Source organism: Chrysochloris asiatica, unplaced genomic scaffold (genome assembly GCF_000296735.1).
Source record: "Chrysochloris asiatica unplaced genomic scaffold, ChrAsi1.0 scaffold00102, whole genome shotgun sequence".
NCBI classification, from domain to species: Eukaryota; Metazoa; Chordata; class Mammalia; order Afrosoricida; family Chrysochloridae; genus Chrysochloris; species Chrysochloris asiatica.
In genome coordinates this window covers 2,052,072-2,066,977 of record NW_006408620.1, presented here as the reverse complement: position 1 = coordinate 2,066,977, position 14,906 = coordinate 2,052,072, and the positions used below count along the sequence as shown (strand labels likewise).

At 47.9% G+C, this 14,906-nt stretch overlaps 1 protein-coding gene across 1 annotated transcript in view; it reads right to left on the bottom strand.

Annotated features, from left to right (window-relative positions):
- The window catches only part of LOC102822467, a 45,637-nt gene that overhangs the window by 2,852 nt on the left and 27,879 nt on the right, over positions 1-14,906 (bottom strand). Inside the window, exons 6-7 of the mRNA XM_006867238.1 lie at positions 12,977-13,152; positions 10,809-10,915 (exon numbers count right to left, since the gene is read on the bottom strand). Of these exons, the coding sequence (XP_006867300.1) occupies positions 10,809-10,915; positions 12,977-13,152 (283 nt within the window). The remainder of the gene's footprint in view (positions 1-10,808; positions 10,916-12,976; positions 13,153-14,906) is intronic.

The window sequence follows — 14,906 nt, the reverse complement described above, 5'->3', positions numbered from 1 at the left end:
AAAGACGACAGCCTCGGGTGGCTGTGAGTCAAAACTGACCTGGTGGTGCCAGAGGTTTTTGAAGTCTTCTGAGCTGAGATTTCCACTATGAGACATTCCATTACTCTGGGTTGATAAGACTTTGTGATCTTCATCTCATATCTAACCTAGAAGTTATAATGCCTTAGATTGCTGTGGCTATATCATCCTAACCACAACAGCCCTGTCTTTTAGTGTGGGGTTTTTATTATGCACATAAATGAAAAGCAAAACAATATAAAATCTTTCCAAATTTCTCCAAGAAGTACCACGAAGACTCATGAGTTTGAAGTTTTCCAGCTTGGTCAGATTTAGTAACTGTATGTCTTCAGACACATTGGTAGTTGTGTGGTCAGTTCCAACTCATAATGACCCTGCCTATAAATTTTTATGGGAGCAGAAAGCCTCATCTTTCTCCTTTGGAATACCTGGTAGACTTGAACTGCTGACCTTGCGGTTAATAAACAACTTGTAACCCACTACGCTGCTTCACCCTATTCTGTGGTAAAATAGTAAGCAAAAACAGAGGCCATTTCTAAAGCCTGTTGGAAGATGAAAAGAAATCAAATCAACAACACACGGGGCATTCAGCAGTAAAAACTGCCTGCCAGTGTCTAAAGACTATCTCTTAAAATGTCAAGTTTCAAGGCTATTACTAGAAAAGCAAAGAGTAACAAGTGGAGATGTGGATGTGGAGAAATGAGCCCTCTCCCATGGCTGGTGGGAGGGTAAAATGGCGCACCCACTGTAGAAAAGTCTCTGGCTCTGTAAAATATTACGTGTAGAATTAATGACTCATCCATTCCGCTCCTATGGATTTACCCAAAAGAACTGAAAGCAGAAACACAAAACACTTGCATGCTAATATTGACTGAAGAATTATTCACAAGAGTCAAAGGTGGAAACAAAGTGTCCATCAGCAGATGAACATATAAACGGAAGTAGTATATTCATGTTAAATGCTGTTAAATGCTTTCTTTAGTGCTGTCCTTGGTCCAACTCACAGTGACTCTGGATAGGGTTTCCAGGGAGTGACTGGTGGGTTTGAACCGCCGACCTTGCAGTTAGCAGTCCAGTGCTGACCCTCCAGCGCCACACTAGGAACCACTGTTGTCAAATTGATACTTACTCAGCAACCCAAAAGCACTCCCCATATGTCTGCCACAGCCTGCTTCATCCTTCTCCTGCAGAGTGGCTGATGGGTTCGAACCACTGACCTTGTAGTTAGAAGTCGAGCGCTTAACCACTACACCACCAGGGCTTCTCTATATTGACACATTGGGATATTATTCAGCCATAACCAGAAATGAAGCTCTGATCTGTGCTAGGACATGGACAAACCTGCAAAACGTATGTATGTATGTAAGGTGCCGTCAAGTCAGTCCCAACTCATAGCGACCCTATGTAGGGATTCCAAGGTGCAGCTGGTGGATTTGAACTGCCAACCTTGTGGTTCAAATTCCTTTTATGTGGAGTCCTAGTGTGATGCTATAGGGTAAGCACTGGACCGCAAAGTTGGTTTGAATGCAAGGTCTATGGTTCAAATGCACCAACTGCTCCTTGGAAACACTGTACAGGGTTGCTGAGTCAAAACTGACTTGTTGGCACTAAACAACAACATTTGAAATTTCTAGAACAGAAAATGCAAAGAGTCACAAGTTGACCTGTGGTTACAAGGGGCTGGGGGTAGGGCAGGATGCTGAGTTATTGCTTAGGTGGGAAGGGTCTCTGCTTAGGGTGATAACATTTTTTTAGAAATAGATGGCACTTGACAACAACGATGGTTGCCCAGCATGGTGAATATAATGAACCTTACCGGATTGTACAAGGAGCTCCGGTAGCGTAGTGGTTACGAAACGGGCTGCGAACTGCAAGGTCAGCAGTTCGAAACTACCAGCTGTTCCACGGGAGAAAGATGAGGCTTTCTGCTCCCGTAAAGATTTACAGCCTCGGAAACCCTGTACAGGGTCGCTATGAGTCGGAACCGACTCCACGGCACATAACAACAACAACAACACTGGGTTGTACACTCCAGAGTACGGGCACAGTACTTTTTGGTGATTATAATTCGCCAGACCCACATCAAAAAAAAAAAAGCAAGCGTTCCTCGGAGACCCAGGGAGATAAAGCACGAGAACCGGAAGTTCGTCAGCCTCTCTCCTGGAAGACCCATGGACCATAGCAGAGACCTGGTATCACCAGGAGGGATGGGGTATCAGGCAGGGCCCTGACCCTGTGGTGAGCTCTCCCAGGTCCTGTACTGAGCGGAGCCACTTAATGCTGTTCCCCCAGATGACATGGTGAGGGCCATGACAACTTCAAGATGATTACTTTAAACTCCCTCACTTTTTAATATTACTATTAAAAAGCACTTACTAAGTAAATTATTTATCTGGTTAAATCCCTAAACTATGGTCAATAAATTCTATCATTTACATTAAATACAATAAATTCTATCCTTATCATTACAAATGGAAAAGTCAAATCTGAAACCACTCAAATAAGGAATTGATCAAAAAGCAAAAACAACAATAAAATCCAGTAAAGACAACACTCTTGTAATAGATTCTAGAATGAAGGCAGCGAGTCTCCAACACTGGGGCGTCTTGGTTAAAGAGGGAGACTGACCATTGTTGTTGTTGGGTTGTTGTTAAGTGCCGTCGAGTCAGTTCCGACTCATAGTTCCCTAGGAGGGGCTGGTAAGCTTGAACCTTTGACCTTGCAGTTCAAATGGACCTTGCAGTCCCATACATTAACCTGCAGCGTCACGTCACCCTCTCTTGACATTCGTCCAGCGCCACGCCAGGACAAAAGTTAAGAGAGGCTTAATCCCACTTGTAATCTAACCAGCACAAAATGACATTTCCTATATTTCTTCCTTGCCAAATTGGAAAATATTAACAGAGGATTGAAAGGAAAAATCTTTTTTTAAAAAAAAAAAATATATATATATATATATATTTTTTAATACTTCCAACACTCTGGGAAATATTATTGGGACCAGGAAGACAAAACACAAACACCCTTAACTCCAGAAGCCTGTGTTTAAACATTCTGCAAGCTGCCCCAGTTAAGAGTCCATGAAATGGCTAACAATGGAACTAGCATTTAGTAAGCATTTACAAGGGGCCGAGCACCGAGCCCAGGATTCCATGGTCCTGGGTGCATCCAGTTCTCAGTCCAGGGCCATCAGGGGCTCACTTCTGAGAACAGGACTCCAGGAAGGAGTGAAGGGACCAGAGCCAAGAAGTCCTTGGCTACCAACCTCCATCCTTTCATAGTAACCAGGGTCACTCCAGAAGCAGGTCCGCGGGTAAACTACATACCCACAGAAGAGAACAGGTGTCAACTCAGGGGAAGAGCCCCGCCCTTATAATTCACAGGGATGTACAGAAGACAACTGTCAACAGAGTTTCAAAGCCAGAGGAAACAGCTTAAACTTTAGAGCGCAGGTGTTGTTGCCAAATGCCATCGAGTCGGTTCTGACCCATAGCGACCCTGCTTCCAAGGAGTAGCTGGTAAGCTTGGACTGCCAACCTTGCAGTTCAAACGGCTTTGCAGTCTGGTACATTAACCCACAGAGCCACACGGGAAACATTTTTTTGGCCCAAATTTAAACATCATTCACAGGCTATACAAAATTATCCTTTAAAAATTAGCCTGCTTGTTGAATGTAAAACTGATGATCTGCCCTGTAAACTTTCACTCAATTCACAATAAAAACTTAAAAAAAAAAAAAAAATTAGCCTGCTACATTTGGTCAAACATAGTGGTTACCAATCGGGCTGTGAACCTTAAGGTCAGCAGTTCAAAACTACCAGCTGTTCCGCGAGAGAAAGATGAGGCTTTCTGCTCCTGTAAAGATTCGCAGCCTCGGAAACCCTGTGTACGATCACTGTGAATCGGAACCGACTCCACAGGACTTAACAACAACAACGTAATGGCTGGCAGTCCAGGTATGGTGCTGTGAGTTAATGCGCTGGAATGCAAGGTCGGTTGTTCAAGCTCACCAGTCACTCCTTGGAAACCCTATACAGGGCTGCTATGGGTCAGGACTGACTTGTCGGCACTTAACAACAACAACAAAAAATGTGATGGCTGGAGTTGCGGTTGCACTGGCAAGGCCAAACTAAATGATTCTGTGGCCTTATATGGCCGGTGGATGTTCCTCACCCCTGCTTTAGAGAAAAAGAAGGGATGAATAACATACTGGTGTCCTTTTTAAAAATGCGGACTTAATAAAGGAAAAACATCGACATGTTAATCACGTGAATGTCTGTGCAGGTAGTATCGAAGGGAATTTTATGGTGAACCATGGGGGTGGGGTGGTTAACCACAAGGTCAGCGGTTCGAATCCACCAATTGCTCCATGGAAGAAAGATGAGGCTTTCTGCTCCGGTAAACATTTACAGCCTTGAAGACCCTATATAGGGTTGCTACAAGTGGGAACCGACTCGACAGCACACCACCAGCACCACTTTTACTTTGAGTTGTGGTGCTGGAAAAGTAACCAGCCAACCGCAAGGTCAGCAGTTCAATAACCTACCGGCCAGTCTCAGAAACCCTATAAGGGCTCATTTTGAGTTGGAAATGGCTCGATGGCACATAAAATAACAACATTGGCTTTTTTTGTCATTGCACACATTTCTACTTTGAGCCAGATAAGGGTGTTTTTTCATCATGAAAAAATTCATTACATGTATTGACAAAATTTGAAAAGTAGTTGAAAGGATTAATATATAATGTTTCATTTAAAATCAATAAACATATATTTATGTATATATAAATATATGCTGTTAAGTGCCATTGAATCGGTTTCAACCCATAGAGACCCTGTATGGGGTTTCCAAGGAACCACCAACCTTGCAGTTCAAACAGCTTTGCAGTCTGGCGCCACACGAGGACTCCATATATATATATATGTGTGTGTGTGTGTGTGTGTGTGTGTGTGTGTGGTGGTGGAGGTGGTCCTGGTGTGGCGCTGTGGGTTAATGTGCTAGACTGCAAAGTCAGTTTGAACTGCAAGGTCAGCAGTTCAAGCTCACGAACCACTCCTTGGAAACATATACACACACTATGAGTTGAAGTGATCTGACGGCACTTAGACAACACACACACACATATATGTATAGACACACACTTATGCATGTGTGTGTGTGTGTGTGTGTGTGTGTGTGTACGTATATGTGTGTGTGTATATGTGTATGTTGTTGTTGGGTGCTGTCAGGTCAGTCCCCACCCCTCGTACAGCAGCTGCACCACTGCCTGGTCCTGCGCGGCCCTCACAGTCTTTGCCATGTCTGAGCCCAGTACTGCATCCTCTATGTCACTCCATCTCTTGGAAGGTCTTCCACTTTTTCACGGACCCTCTACTTTTCCAAGTATGGTGTCCATCTCCAGGGACCTATTTCATGTGCTCACATACTCATTGAAAGCAATGTGAAGGAAGAAACTCCAAACTTTTAAGAAGTTAGTTACCTCTGGTGGACAGAGTATAGCTTTCTACATTAGGGATGCCTCTAGAATGTTGGAATTTTTTACAATAAACATGAATGCAGTTTGGATCAGTAAGAGCGTTAATATGCAGCTATACAAACAATCTGCAAAAACTGGGGATAGACCAGGTGAGTGTGGGGGTAAACAACACCTCCTGCCTGTGAGCTCCTGAGGTGGGGGCTCCTAAAAAAAGGAGCCACCCCAGCCTCCTGGTTAAGACCACAGGGTCACTAGACATGGGTCCCCAGAGGCGCCCGAAGACCGGCAATCCCGGACAGTGGGGAGGGTGCACAGGCAAAGTGAGACAAACACCTCCAAGTGTCTCACCCTTACTCCCTGTGGGATGTTTTCCATGCAGCAGCCAGAGTGGTTCTCTTAAAATCGAATCACATCCCTCCTCAGTTTAAACCCTTCCTGGTTCCTCACAAGAAAGCCTGGTCCATTTCATCTGCTGCCCATCACCTACCCCCCATCAGAGTCCTCTGCTTGGGAGGTTCTTCCTCACAGATCATCACATGGCTGGCCCCAGGTCTCTGCTTCAATGACTTCTTATCAGTGAGACCCTAACTGACCCCATCACTTCATATAAAAGACGGTGCACACTCTGCACCCCTGTTTTATTTCTCAACACAGCACTTGTCACATAACTTTCCCTGTTCACTAACTCATCTTCCCCTTTGAGACTGCAAGGCCCAGCTGCTCTGGGTGGTTCTCTGCTGCTTTTCCATCTCCTCACACAGAGGCTGGGATAGAAAAGATGATCAATAATTATCTGTGGGGAGAATACAGAGAAACGATTTCCAATTCTCCCACAAAGTCAGTGGTTAAGTGTTTTCATTCCCATTTTACAGATGAGAAAAGTGAGGCCCAGAGGTTCTCAGTAATTAATCAAGATCACAGACTGGGCAAGGGTAGCCCCCTGACTTACTACCTGAACTCCGTGACCTTCTCACCTTCCTCCCCAAGCAAGAAAGATTCTCTCAACAGCAAAAGTTGGCCCCACTGTCCTGTGGCCTCATGTTGTTGAAGAAGAAGAAAAACTTGAGAGGAAAAATAGCTCTCAAGGCCAACAGGTTTGCCCATCACACTTAAAATTATTTGAGGCCTACCAGTAAATATTATGATAGGCTTAATTTTTTAAAATGTATTTTAGTCAGGCCCATAAATGGAAACTGGGCCAAACATGGCATTAAAATAAATTTCAAACAAACAAATAACTGCTCAGAATATCTCCAGACAGAACAAGAATATTTGTAACCAAAATACATAATAGGTATTTGGGTTCTTCTGGCTCCTGTCGCTTGGAGGATGCAAGCTCTATAAACAGGCATGGATTTCACCAGCAGATGTATTGACAAAATGTCTTACAAATATTATTTCTACCTGGTAAGGAGCCAAGCAGAAAATGCCACTTAAAGGAGAAAGGATGAACCTTTAACAGATTTTCCATCCAAGCCCCATTCCAACTCACAGCGACCCTGTAGAGGATTTCCGAGGCTGCAAATCTTTATGAGGGCAGAAAGCCTCATCTTTCTTCCATGGAGTGGCTGGTGGATTTGAATTGCTGACCTGTGGTTAGCAGCCCAACATGTAACCCACTATGCCACCAGAGTAATGGTGAGTGAATGGCTAATGGGCACAGCATTTTCTTTCCTCAAACTGCTACCTTGGAGTCAACGCTGGATCACAGTGACCTTAGAGGATACAGCAGAACTGCCCCAAGGCGTTCCTGAGGCTGGGATCTGTACAGAGGCATCCCGGTGTGGTGCTGTACGAGAATGCGCGTGAGCCCGAGGTCAGTGACTTAAATTCACCAGCTGCTCCTCGGAAACCCTAGACAGGCTTGCTGTGAGTTGGAACCACTTTGACACACTCAACAATAACAACAATCTTTACAAAGGCAGACTGCCACATCTTTCTCTGATGGAGCCATTGGTGGGTTTGAACTGCCAATCTTACAGCTAGCAGCCTAATGCTTTTCCAACTGTATCACCAGGATTCCTTGAGTTTTCTTTGGAGATGATGAAGTCATAGTTGGCCAACATGTAAATGCACCAAGTACCACCGAGTTGTTAAGCGCCTCTGAGTTGGTTCTGACTCATAGCAACCCTATATAGGGTTTCCGAGGAGCAACTGGTAGGTTTGAACTGCCGACCTTATGGTTCATAGTCCAGCGCTGAGCCCACAGCACCACACCAGGAATTCAACCCCTGATTAGCACACTTTAAAATAATTTTATATTTCTACCAAACATGAAATTGTTGCTCTTGTTAACTGCTGTCAAGTCAGTTCCGACTCACAGCAACCCTATGCAGGGTTTCCAAGGAGTGGCTGCTGAGTTTGAACCACCAACCTTGTGGTCAAGTGCTTATCCTACAGTGTCACACCAGGACTCCAATAAAATTAGACATAATAAAATTAGACATTATAAAATTAGGCATAATAAAATTAGATATTAAAAAACAAGCAATAAAAAACCTGGTTAATTTTGTCAGAGAGGTGTCAAAGCTCTAAGGTGAGGTGTTTTAAACCTGGACCTGCTGTCCCTGCAGCCACTAGGATGACATAAGGCTCTGGCTCTCCTTGGACATTGGGGTTGGCCCTTAGAACCAAGGTCCAAGAGACATGTTGCATCACACCAAGTTGGAGTGGGTCACACATTGGGGTTATTTTTGTTAAGTGCCTGTCGAGTCAGTTTTGACTCATAGCGACCCTGTATAGGGTTTCTGAGGAGCAGCTGCTGAGCTTGAACTGCCAAGCTTGTGGTTCAAACCGATCTTGAAGTCCAGTTCATAAACCCACAGCCCACACCAGGACTCCACAGCCGAGGAAATGGAGGTGTCGGGGGCCCTCTTGCTATCTTCTTTCCTTTCTTTTGCTTTTTGTTTGTTTCCAGTATTTAATTGGGAAACACTTCATACATGTACCAAAGCTGAAGGGACTATCAGTGAACATCTGTATCTTCGCCACACAGGATCTACTACTGACATTTGGCTTTACTGCCTCCTTCTCCATCAGCCCACTGTCCTGCCATCTCCTTATTGGGAGGTTTTTTTTGTTTTTTTTTTTCTTATTTAGACAACATTTATTTAGCTTCCCTCTGTCAAACTCTGAGCCAATTACTTTCCCCAGGCTGCCTGGGGAGGTACAAGGAAAGGAATATGTAGGACAGACGAGACACGGAAAAAAAGAACTTGGGAAATGGAGACAACTCCACCATCAGACAAAAGAGAAAGGCCACCATCAGACAAAAGAGCCGCATGGCCTCCGAGAGGGCAAAGCCCAGAATAGCGTAGGAGAAGAGCTGCTGCTTCAGAGAAGGGTTCCTGGCATATCCAATGATAAGGCTCCCAAACACAGTTCCAATCCCAGCTCCAGAGCCAGCCACTCCCACTGTGGCAGCCCCAGCCCCAATGAACATGGCTGCGGTGTCAATGTCCCTTGAGATCATGCTGGTTTAGAAACTTCGACTAGAAGTAAGTGAGGTCAGGGAACCTGCGGCTGTCAAGCTTATCTGTCAGTGTCTGGAGTTGTTTCAGTACCACTGCAGACAATGGTGGCTTCAGAAGCTGAGAAGTGCTCCTGACCAGGGAAGGGGTGCAGACAAATTTGGTGCAGGTGAACATTTTCAGGGGATGAGGGACTGTGGCAGGAAAGCTGCTCCAAGTGCAGAGAAGACAGAGAGGGGCGGGAGTGTTATTTTTGATACTTTTAAAAATAAATCACAGGCATCAGTGCATTAAGCATATCCGGCTGCATATTCCTTTTCTTTTTAACTTTTAATTCATAGTAAGTCGTGAAGATATCCCCCAGGCCCATTTTTTGTTTCATTACAATGGAAATGCTGCAGAGAACGTTAAGTCCCCTTTCCACATCACCTTCTTCAACCTGCTCGGACCTCTGAGATGATCTCAGTCACCCTCAGTTTGGAGTGTCTCCTTATATGCCGTATTGTCAGTCGCTGGAAAAGTATATCATGTTTGGTAAGGTGGCGGGTCAGAGAAAAAGAGGAAGACCCCCAATGAGATGGACTGACAAAGTGGCAGCATCAGTGGGCTCAAGCGTGGTAACAATTGTGAGGTTGGCCCAGGACCAGGTAGTGTTTCATTCTGTTGTGCATAGGGTTGCTATGAGTTGGTACCAACTATATGTTGTTGTTGTTAAGTGCCATTGAGTCTGTTCTAACTGTATAGAGTTTCTGTGGAGTGGCTGGTGAGCTTGAACCACTGACCTTGTGGTTCAAACCAACTCTGCTGTCCAGCGTTTTGACTCGCAGTGCCACACCAGGACTCCATATGCCAATATGTTGTTGTTATTGTTGTTTAGTGCCGTTGATTCGGCTGTGACCCATAGCAACCCTGTATAGGGTTTCGGAGGAGCAGCTGGTGAGCTTGAACCTCCGACCTTTCGTTTCAAAGCGACTTTGCTGTCCAGCGCATTAATCCACAGCGCCACACCAGGACTCCACATGCCCATATGGGTCACCTTAAATTAGAATGAATTCGATGACAGTTTTGGGTTGGTGGTGTAATGGTTTGAGCACCCAGCTGCTCTGTGGGAGACTGGTGCGGGTCTGTCTGCTCTGGTAGAAATGACAGCAATGGAAACTTACGGGGGCAGTTCTATGTCCTACAGAGTCGCTATCCCTCAGAACGGTCTTGACAGCAGTGGTTTTATTTGGGGGTCTTGTTTATTTGTTTGGTCTACAGGATTCCTGGTGTGACGCTGTGGGTTAATGTGCCAGACTGCAAAGCCATTTGAACTGCGAGGTCGGAAGTTCTAGCTCACCAGCTGCTCCTTGGAAACCCTATACAGGGTCGCTCTGGGTCAGAATTGACTTGATGGCACTTAACAACAACAACATACAGCCATAGAAAGTCGTATGGTACTATTCTGGAAAATTTGTGGTTAAATTTTTTTTGAACACAAATGGCGTTGTACTGGACAAGCCACTCTACTCCTCACCTTTCCTAACCAGCACGAGGTCCCACCTCCTCCTTTCTCCAGGCTGTAGACTGCTCTACAGTGGAATTGTATCATTGGCTTATTTAAACCAACCCCTTTCCTGATGGGAACCTAGGGTGCTCACACCTGGTGCCACTCCCATCTTGTTCTCTGGCTTTGCTTGGCAGTGCTCAGTGTGGAAGATGACTTAGACCTGAGGCTCCCAAGAGGTGGCTTGTGTGAGTGAGCAGCAACTGAAAGTGGGGGAATGGGGGGTGGGGGACCGAGTTCTGCCAGGATCCCCAGGGAGTAAATTCAGGTGATGGGTGGGTTTGGCCCTGGGGACTCACCGCATACCACACGATTGCTGATGCACGTCCAGGAGTAGTGGTCCAGCTTGGGCTTGCAGCCGGCCCGCTCTACAACTTCATAGCAACAGTCATGGTGATGGCAGCACCTGTGTGTAGTGGACAGTGGACCAACAGGTGGGTGTCAGCTCACTCTCCTCTCCTGTCAGGGCTACAGGTGAATCAGGGGCCAGCACCCACTCCAAGATGTCCCTGACTATCCCCACTGCTGGGAGACAATGCCGCTGCTTCCATGTGCCCACACTGCCTCCTCAATCCCCGCCGGCCCACCGCCCTCTCCTAGTCTGAGATGCAGCATCTAGTCAGCTGGCCTCCTCTCCGTTTCTGGTTTTACCCATCCTGCTCTCTGCCTGGGAGGACCTCGACACTCTTCCTTTTTTAGGTCTCGGTCCCTCCACCCCCACCTGCAATACTGGTGCCACCGTCACATGCACCCCACTCCCCACCCCGAACCTGGGATGGTCTCCTTGTTACATTCTCTCCCAAAACTGGGTTCTTGCTCCTCAGGGCAGGTTTTAACCAGTCACCTTTCACCTCCTCAGACTAGGATGGGCTCATTTGTATACCCTTTCATTAAACCACATTCTTTCCCTTCAGGGCAGGTTGTGAGTCCTCTTTAGAGAGATGGATTACCCACGGGCTGTCCTCCTCAAGGACCCTGAACTGCATGTTCTGCACTAAATTCTCAGTGAGCAGTGCACACAGGGCTTTGTTCACTGTAGGTCCTCACAGTAGACATTTACTGTTGAACAAGTCTCTGAGGAGCCCGCTCAATGGCCCAAGCTGCCATGACTCCCTCATTCACTGGTATTCCTCCACCCACCAGTCTCCACTCAGTCCTGCCCTCCCTCAGCTGAGGCTGGGGGAGAGGTCAGTCTGACCGTGTTCTGCCCTCACAAAAGCCCTGTGGGTGTGTGGGTAGTAGGGCGGGGAGGCAGACAAGCTCCCAGACAGTGAGAAATGCTGAGATGTGGGTTGTTGCTGTTGTTATCATCAAGTGCCGTGGGAGTCAGTTCTGACTTATAGTGTCCCTGTATAGGTTTCCAAGGAGTAGCTGGTGTGTTTGAACCACAGACTTTGTGGCTCACAGTCCAGTGCTTATCCTACAGTGCCACACCAGGAGTCCAGGACGTGGGTAAGAGGAGGGAATTTTGGTAGTCAAGAGGAGGTGCCAGGCCTAGCTGGGAATCACAGAGGGCATGTGGCGGGGGCAATGCCTGAACTGCAGCTGGAAGAATGGGGAGGAGTCAGACAACCAGCGGAGAGGGTGGGTTTGGCAGTAGGATCCTCAAAGACTCCCCAAACCCACTGCCCTTGAGTCGATTCCGACTTCTCTCCACTCTTTAGGACAAAGTAGATTTGACAAGACTCAATCTTTACAGGCGCAGACAGCTTCATCGTTCTCCTAAAGAACGGCTGGTAGGCTTGAACTGCTGACCTTGGTGTTAGCAGCTCAACACTCATCCCACTGCACCACCAGGGCTCTCAAGGAAAGGCTCAAGAGTAAGAAAATGCTGGTCGATTGACAATCACATCCTCGAAGCTAAGGAAGAGGCAGGTCAATTCTGCCTCCTGCCTCCTGCTAGCTGTGCCAACAGGTGAGGGCTGGCCCCTGCAGAGCTGTGGGGCCAGCACCCATAACGTGGGGACACCTGCCTCCAGGACAGTGAGGAGAGAAGTCAGGAAAGCTCGCAGCCTGGAGCAGAAGCCGAGGCTTCTCCACGGCACTTAACAACAACAACAACAACCCACATCCCATCAGTTCTCACACGCAGGTCAGTAGCTCAGACCCAGCCGACACCCTACTCCCAGCTCTCACACCCTACATGGCAGTTACCCCACCTTTGTGTGCCTCGGTGGCCTCATCTGTCCAGATCATTGCTGTAAGGAGGGCTGAGGGCAGCTCCTGGTACCTTACTCTTATTTGTCCGACAAAGCAGTCGCTCCATGGCCAGGGCAGTTCAGTGGCTCCAGGGCTTGGAATTAGAGGCCATGTTTTCCCAGAAGCCCCTCTGCCTATGAGGCATCACCACAGGTTGGACCTTCCTAGACCAATCCCTCACCTCATTGTTGGACATGCCCTTAAATGCTTTACCCAACCTGTCCCCTAGGATGTGGGGGTCTCCAGGCTGGCCTGAGAGCACACTCACCAGTCTGTGGGATCCCGGGGCTGACCACGGCCACCCAGGCCACAGTGGCAACCGTAGCTGATGTAGGCCAGGGCGGAGAGGGTGCTGGCACACTGCAGGGTTCCCGCCAGCTCCAGGAGCCCACGCCGGTGTACATGAGACTTCCTGGAGGCTGGGAGGAAAGCAAAGGTCAGAGGCTGCAGGTCAAGGGGCAGGGGAGGGCACCCGCCTGCAGCCTGACTTTCCAAACTAAGCATCACTGTGTGACCTTGGGCAAGTTACTCAACCTCTCTGTGCTTTGGAGTTTCTTGTCTGTGAGGTGGAGGTATAGGGTGATGCATATGTAGCAGCTGGCACATAACAAAATGAGTCCGTAGTCCCAGCTCCTGGGCCTTTACACAAGCTGCTCCCTCTTCCTGGGTTGCCCTTCCCTGCCCTCAGGAACTCCAGACTCAGAGTTCACACCTTGCATCAAACATTTGTTTAGTTCTTGGTGCTGGGCTTCAGGCATCCCAGAAGAACCAAATAAAGTCCCAGCACCAGTCTTCCCAAGCCCCTCCTCCCCACAGAGCTCCCTCAACACTCCCTACACAGATCCATCATTTCCTGTTCCTCAAACTACACTCCCCTGATGGAGTAGTGGGTTAAGCATTAGGCCGCTACCCCCAAAGTCAGTAGTTCAAACCCAGTAGCCACTCTGTGGGAGAAAGATGAGCTATCTGCTTCTGTGAAAATGTATAGTCTTTGGAAGGGAATGTCCTCACCCAGCTCACTCCTTCTCACTCCCAATGACCGCAGTAGTTTCTGTCAAGCTGTACTCTGTCTACCCCCTCTAGCCAGGGGACTCCGTGGGAGCTCCACAAAGCTGTAGGCTTCCTTTGCCATGCAGTGGGCACCCAGAAAAGGGCCCTTCAGTCTCCACACTCCGCCCGAATCTGTCCCCAGAGCCCCCTCCTCACTCTCCTCTGCTATTCTCTGACATTAAATGACCTTGGATACAGTTCTCCAGAGAGCCTGGCACAGGGTGGACACCTAGCACCAAGTCTAGTGCCAGCCTGGGTGGGGCAGGTCCTGCTGGGCTGTTTGCCTTAAGGCCCAGAGCAGCCTCGCTGGGAGTTCCAGAGCCATCTATGCCTCCTATAGTCCAGGGGGTCTCTGGTGTGTGTGTGCTCATGTAATCTGTGTCTGTATCTGATTTACACACTTGAATCTGTGAGTGTATTGATTGTGTGTGTGTGTGTGTGTGTCGGTGAAAGTGTGGGCCAGTTAACAAATCTCTGTGTGTGTCTGTAGCTGTGTGTCTATCTGGGCATGTGAATTCCTGCTATGTGTCAGGGTTTTGGAGCTAGCTGTGTGTGTAGGAATTTCCTGTGTGTGTGAATTTCCTGTGTGTATGAACGAGGTTTTCCTGAGTGTGAATGTGTGTGTGTCCCTCTTGGTCTGAGTTTGCCCTGTGGATCTCCCCAGGTGACCCTGAGTTTGTTTGTGTGTGTGCCTGGGTTGTGAGTGTTTGTGTGTGTGCCTGGGTTGACAGTTTGGGTGAGCCCAGGTGAGTCTCAGTGGGCTGTGCCTGTCTGTCTGTCTTGCTGTGTGTACACTTCCCACAGAGTGCGTCTGTCCACTCCAGAGGGTATGTCCGTTCTTCCTCAGTGGGTGCTGGTCTCAGTCCTTCTGCTCTGTTCTCCTGGTGGGGCCACATCGGGCCACAAGGATGGAAGGGCCAGGGTACTGCTGCACAGGGTTAGACTTAAACATCTGGGGGGAGGGAGGACTGAGAGGGGCTGTGTCCCTGGGATGGGTGAAAGAATGGGGGACCCTGGGGAGGGTTGATCGAGATCTGGAGGGGCTGGGGGTTAAGCACTGGCCTGCTACCCTTAAGGTGGCACACTCACCAGCAGGTTCTCGGGAGAAACAGGAGTCTGTCTGGTCCTGTAGAGATTACGTTTTACGT